Raw genomic sequence first — 6923 nt, forward strand, 5'->3', positions numbered from 1 at the left:
TTTATATTCACTTGAAAATCATTCTCATTTAATCTGCTATCCCTATGGGTTCGATCTCCGGACTTATAGTCCACTTTTATTACAATTTGGTATTTTTATCAACAGCCAATACATGATCAAAATTTTAAACAATATTAAGTGAAGTTAGGGTTTGCTTCTTTTGCTCTTTTTCTGGTTCGTTTTTTCTCTTTTTTCTGGTTTCTGTTCTTTTCTCATGGCTAGTTTAAGAGGTGTTGTGGATTACGAGTCTACGATGGTGGTTGCGGATGAGGAGGATGGTGGCCTGGATATCTTTCGAGGAGAGTTAAGGGAAAGTAATAATAAGTATAAGTGGTGTCTAGAGGGTCATTTTCTTACGGAGAAGGCTTTTAATTGTACAACGGTTAATACAATTTTGCCACCTATATGGAAGCCGGTAAAAGAAGTGTGAGCGCACCAAAAAGCCCGTTCCATTTTAGGTCATCAGGAGTGATTCCGTCACTTCCTTGAATATCTGACAAATGTAACTACTTTGAATTATTAATGAAGTTAAGTTGATTCTAAAAAAACATGTAGCCATAAAATAAAATAAATGTCATGATCTGTAATATCGAATTAGAAATGAGTACTAACGTAGATCAAATTAATAACGTAGCTTAAGCTTTATATTTTGCTCTCTGCCCTCAACTTTGAGAAACCCTAAGCTTATGAAATCGAGATTTTCCATCGAGTTTATGAGACAAGAATTCTTTCATATAATCTGCAAATGTGAATCTTTCAAACAATGGTGCCATTTGAGGAGTAGTCGGCATCGGACCAATCTCTGCATCAAATCTTGGGCTACAAAATGTGGCAATCGAAATTCTCTCTTTCACTGAGTCAACTACTGCTCTATGCTCTATGCTTGAGTAAATTCCATTCGACATAATCTACAAAATTAACCACATTGAAAAAAGTACAATTAGTCAATTAATGTCTTTACGTTTTAAATGCAAAATGACTTTATATCACCACAGTATAACCAAATTCACAAAGTAATTTTTTAAATTAAAATTTTAATACTTTATTCCATCAATTTTTAAAGGCTTAATCACAAAAAATGCGAAATCTATACGTCTTGTGTCAGTTATAGTCAAACTTTTAAAAATCATTAGATAAACGTATATGTTTAGTATTTTTTTGGTAATTAAGCTATTTTCAAATAAAAATAACTATATGCATGATGAAAATTAAAAAATAAAATGTATAACTAATAAAAACATGATATACAATTCAGTATCCTAAGTTGCTATTATGAAAAATTAGTTCATATTTGAAAAAATATTTTCTAGATATTTACTAATAATAAAAATATTTTACTAATAATATACAATTTTTCACATAAATAGATAGATGATTTTTTTCCTTCAATTATGGACTATTTTATAATAAAAATAAGTCAATGTACTAAAAGATATTTTATTTTTTAAATTAGATCCTTCATCTCTTTTACTGCTTGGAAATTTAATTGTCGGTATTTACAAATTGACAGATCAAACCGTCAATATTATTTTTTAATATTATTTGTAGAATTATATCTTAGACTTTAAAAAATAATATTTTTATTTTTATATTGTAATGTTTTTACCACTACACTTTTTTTAATTTTGAGAGTTTAAATTCTTTTCTATATATTTTATTAGACAACGCATGATTTTCTCTTTCTCTTCTTCTTTCTAACGTTCATCTCTTAATTTTTCATTTTCCGATTTTTGTATCTCTTCTCTTCTAATTCCTAAATATTAAAATGATATCTTCTTATTCATCCTTTCTTTACAAATAATTTAAATAATTTTATTTTAGACATTTAGTCTCCTTTTTTTGTGTGTTTTCTTCATTGAAAGTTTTATTCTTTCTTCATATTTTATTATCCGTAGTTGAAATATGAAATGTATTAAACATTATTTTCAATATAGTTTGAGACTTTTTAAAAGTATTTTAGTAATCGTTTGAACCTTTTTAGATTTTCTTTCAAAAATTATTTCTGAAGCAGTTGAAAATTGTATTTAATAATTTTAAACACTGCTTCATTCTTTTATAAACCTTAAAAAATTGTTTTTAGAAAATGTTAAAAACTATTAGGACCTTTTGGAAAATATTATTGAAAAATGTTGGAAACTATTTTTAAAATTGTTTGAAAATGTCGGGAGCCGTTTAATCTGTAATATTGAATTTTTAATCATTATCTTTTAATTAAATCAAGTATTAAGTGACATTATATAATTAATAGTTTACCAATTTAAAATTATTTAATTAACACCAAAAATATTAGCAGATAACTGTATATTTAATATAGAAATATTTAAAAATATGATCGATAATATATTAGCGTAAGGCCTAATAAATTGGAAGTGCCCTCAACTCAAAGATTTAATTCTAGGATGACATGAGTATATACTCGATATTGATATTTATAATTATTGGCTATAGCTAAATAGTTAATTACCTCAAACATGTCTCCGATGTTGATGATAAAAGCATTAGCGACGGGTTGAATCGAAACCCAATTTTTGTCCTTCTTAATTTGGAGTCCATCGATTTCATTGACTTGCAGAAGAATGGTGAGTCCACTGCTATCTGAATGAGGAGAAATGCCCATTACAAGCTCAGGCTGCGGACATGGAGGATAATAATTTAATCTTATTGCCTGCCACCCTTCTGGTTCAAATAGTCTTATCAGATTATCACTAGGTTCTATCCTTAGAGACTTTGCCACTAAATTAACCATTTTCATGCCAAGATTTTGCATTTCTTTCGAGTAAACTTCAAGAGCATTTCTGTCATAAACAGAAAAAATGTCAGATAAATATTAGGAGAGCAATTTACAACTAGATAATTTAAAATCAATAACTAATTACTGGCAAAGTTTCTAAATTGAATTAAAAAAGGAAAGAGAGTTAAAAAAATCGCGATTACACATTAGTTATCATCGCTTTATTTTTATTTTTGATAATCTAATGTTTATTTTGTTCAAAGCACATGAGGTTATTTTTACTATTCCTATTAATAATTGCTCGTGTCACAATAAAAAAATTGGGTGCCACATAATCTTCAATCGGGCACAAAAATGACAATTCGTCTGAATTTATCAAATAACCTCTCGTTGGTGAAAAAATAATAGTTTATCAAATTATAAACATAAATCGATAGTAGTCAAAACAAAATTAATTTATAGTTCAGTAACCGTAAAATTATACCTTAATGGAGGAGGGAATTTTGGTAACAAATAGTCCCTCCGCAAATGGACGGGAATAGTGGTGAGGCTTAAGAGATCACACCAATCAAGTTTTTGTTCTTCGGAGACAACAAATAATTGACCGTACCCTTCAGCTTCTCCATTTACACTACCAAATTTCTTTTTCTCATCACTCGGAAGATTAAATAAATTTTTAGCTACTATTTTCATCGTCTCCACCAATGACTCACTAACTCCATGGTTAATCAACTGTATGAGAAACAATTAAATTATAAAATAGTCTAGGCCAAGCTTAGATTTATGATCCTAACATGGTCATTTATAAAATTGAACTCAGTTTGTTTAACATTTAAACACTTATATATATATATATATATATATATATATATATATATATATATTAACAAATTAACTGAAATAAAATTTAGTTTATAGCTATGTTCACTTTAGTTTATAGGTATGTTCACCGAATAAAATAAATTAACTGAAATTAAATTTTTATAATTATCAACCGGATTGTAATTAAAATATATACAAAATGAATTGGAACTAAAATAATTACTTAGCTCGGTCAATTATCTCGGTAAACAGAATAACTAAATTTTAATTAACACTAATTATTAAAAAAATTAAAAAAATGTTAATTTCTCGTTACATATAAATTTTGGATGTCAATTAATATTAGTCTTATAAAACATTATAAAATAACTTAAAAATAATTGTAAAAATAATATGTAATTTGGCAGATTTAATTAACTCGGAAATTTCAAAAAAAAAAAAAACAAACACAGCCAAATTAATTAAGCTTTTCAACAAAATATTTTTGATAATTTAAGCTTTTCAAAATTCTTAATCATAACCAAACGAAACTAAAATTTATAATTTGGTTCAACCTAAATATCGCATAGAGCCACAGAAGTCTAAGATCATTAATTCCTCCAAATTGATATTTTATTCAGAAGAAATGATGATCAATAGTCCAATCATTACATAGAAAGTGATCAATTTAACTACGTCAAGTTAGTCTACAATTTATTTTTCAAAAAATAATATAATAAAATTAGTTTCATTAATTATTTTGTTTAATTTGATTCAGCCAATATTTTATTGATATTCAATTAGTCGTACCTGAAAGAATCCCCAATCTTTGCAAGCATTATGAAACTTGTCGAGCTCGGAGTCTTCCGAAAGCAATTTGTTCATGTCGATGATCGGAACCTGATCGGACGAAGAAGAATTGGATAGAAATGGAGGGTCCTGATCAGGTCTTACATACCTAGATGGAACTGTAGCCAACGATCTCTTTGCCAGATCCTGAACATAAGGCACTGGGAGGGTGTTTCCTAAGGTTAATGTTCCAAGTTTGGACTCCATTGGCAATGTGGGTGACTGGTGAGAGATGCAGATTAAATTAAAACATGTAAATAATACTTTATATGTTCATAATTATAGATGATATATCAATAATTAGCTATATATGTACATATATAAATAATTTAAACTATAGCTTTAAAATTATACGGTTTGGAATCGGAACAGCCGGTTCCGGTTCAAAAAAATTATTGGATGGCCCGAGCAACCTCCCTTCTATTCCAGGCAGTTTAGACCGTTTGAAGATTTAATCTTTTTCGGACCAAAATTAACCAGGCCGGTTTAAGATTCACCTGGCCATGGCCACTTCTACTATCAAATTATTTTTTTATGAATAAAATAAGACTTATATCGAACTTCTACTATCAAATTTGGTAATTGTAATAATGCATTTTCAATAAAATTTGGTACGTGTCACTATCTAATTGAATGCATCTATACAATTCCAAAAGTTCGAAGCAATTGAATCTGCAACCGGCTAGAAAACTCTTTCTGCTTAGGGATACAACCACAACCTATGAAAACTCCCAATGCCAGGTCCTAGTTTGTCTTTTTGGGTAGTAGTATAATATTATAAATTAGGAGTAATTGCTAAAATTCATAACATTAAATTGTAATAATCGATTCTCTATCAGTTAATTGTTTTAATGTTTCATAAAATATATTATTATTTAGTTTCCAAAAACAAATTAAAATTTTATCTTAAAATTTATTTGACCTTCAGTTTTCTTTTTTTAATAAAATTATAAAGCAATCCAAATAAACTTAAAAATTAATTTATAAAATTATCTATATCTTTCTTACAATAAGTTTAAATCAGTTTAATAAAATTTCAAAATTAAAATTATTTTTTGAAAAAACTATTAGATTTAATATGTTTGATTTGGTTTCATTTAATAAATTATTAATTATGCGTTTGATATGACTCGTTTTAAACAAACAAATTTTATTCAAAGTTAAGAGCATATATTAAATTTTTATATTCTTTATCGAAGCAAAAATACTAAATTTAATTAAGTTTTCAAATGTTTTCAATTTTTTTGAAATTATTTTTTTAAAATATCGAAATTAATATATTAGTGGGGTCTAGGTAATTATATATTATGTTTTGATTATAGTTGAATTTCGATACATATTTTAGAGATTTTATATTTCAGTTCGATTTTAGTTATTTTGCTAACTTTAACTTAATCAAATTGTGCACAACTCTAACAATTCATTAATATTATATTGTAGTAATAATTTATTTTATCGAAAAAGATAATCATTATAAAGTAATAATGAAAAAAATTATAATATTTAATTTGTTAAGTAATCAATTAATAATAAATTAAATAACTTTTTAATAATTATATTTTTATAAATTTTCAGTTTATTTAGTTTTGTTCGATACATTTCTACAAATAATGCTATTAATTATAGATTGAAATTTTATGAAATTGGACCAATAATGTTTTTGGATTATATGAAAATAATTCACAATCATAGATGGCGTGTGATTCGAATTCAGTGTGCTTACACTTACGGAACGTGGACGTCTCCCATATTCACCACAGAAGCATTCGCTAGGTGTTTCACATAATGGTCCACACCAAAACCACCACATATATTTTCTTTTTTAGTTTGCTACTTAAAGATAGTCAAAATAATTATAAATACATTTTCCGGAACAATTAATAACAGTATTACTTTTCTTTTATATTTTATTTAAATTATTTATTATTTTTATTAAATTATTGATAGAGACTAGTCTTTACAAAGAGAGCTTGGCTTATAAAATAAAATAAATGACTGATCGGACGGCGGTTGTCGAATTAGCTTTTCAATGCTTAAGTTATTAATGAGTTTAAGGGAGTATTATTCGTATATTGTAATTATTGTAGATAGACATATCTCAAATCCTTTTATAACGAGTAAAGAGGAATATCTTGTAAAATTCAAATAGAAAAAAGATTCATATTTAGTAAAAGGCCAAATATCCTAGAAAAATACCAAATATTTGCGATTGTCAGTTATAGTCAAACCTTTCAAAATTTGCAAATATAATCCGTTTTTGGCAAATTATGTTCCTTTTATAGCCAAATTCAAATGAAACCGATTTTTTTACCAACATGACAGCCATGTATATAAAATATAATCACAATAAAATATCAAACATTTGCGTGTTGTGTCATAATAAAAGTTTAATCACAATAAAAAAACCAAACCGATTCAAAAATGGCTATAAGAAGATCATTATTTGCCAAAACGGATTATATTTTTAAATTTTGAAAAATTGTGTCATAACTGATAAAAATTGCAAAATTTTGGTATTTTTTGAAGGTTTGGCCTTAGTAAA

The 6923-nt window shown here is 26.7% G+C and overlaps 1 protein-coding gene across 2 annotated transcripts; it reads right to left on the minus strand.

Moving 5' to 3' along the window:
* LOC126680017 (codeine O-demethylase-like) lies at positions 1–4734 on the minus strand. Of its 2 annotated transcripts, XR_008790688.1 has the most exons (5): positions 4343–4734; positions 3216–3463; positions 2465–2795; positions 613–908; positions 1–493 (listed from the first exon to the last, which is right to left on the minus strand). XR_008790688.1 is itself a non-coding variant. In XM_050375047.2 (4 exons), the coding sequence occupies exons 1-4, from the start codon at positions 4586–4588 to the stop codon at positions 663–665; spliced, it is 1071 nt and encodes a 356-aa protein (XP_050231004.1). In that variant the 5' UTR covers positions 4589–4734; the 3' UTR covers positions 564–662. The 2 variants fall into 2 exon arrangements, 1 of the variants encoding a protein (XP_050231004.1); XM_050375047.2 differs by lacking the exon at positions 1–493 and having other exon boundaries at positions 564–908.
* Positions 4735–6923: the final 2189 nt, after the last annotated feature.

Source organism: Mercurialis annua, linkage group LG5, assembly GCF_937616625.2.
Source record: "Mercurialis annua linkage group LG5, ddMerAnnu1.2, whole genome shotgun sequence".
NCBI lineage: Eukaryota > Viridiplantae > Streptophyta > Magnoliopsida > Malpighiales > Euphorbiaceae > Mercurialis > Mercurialis annua.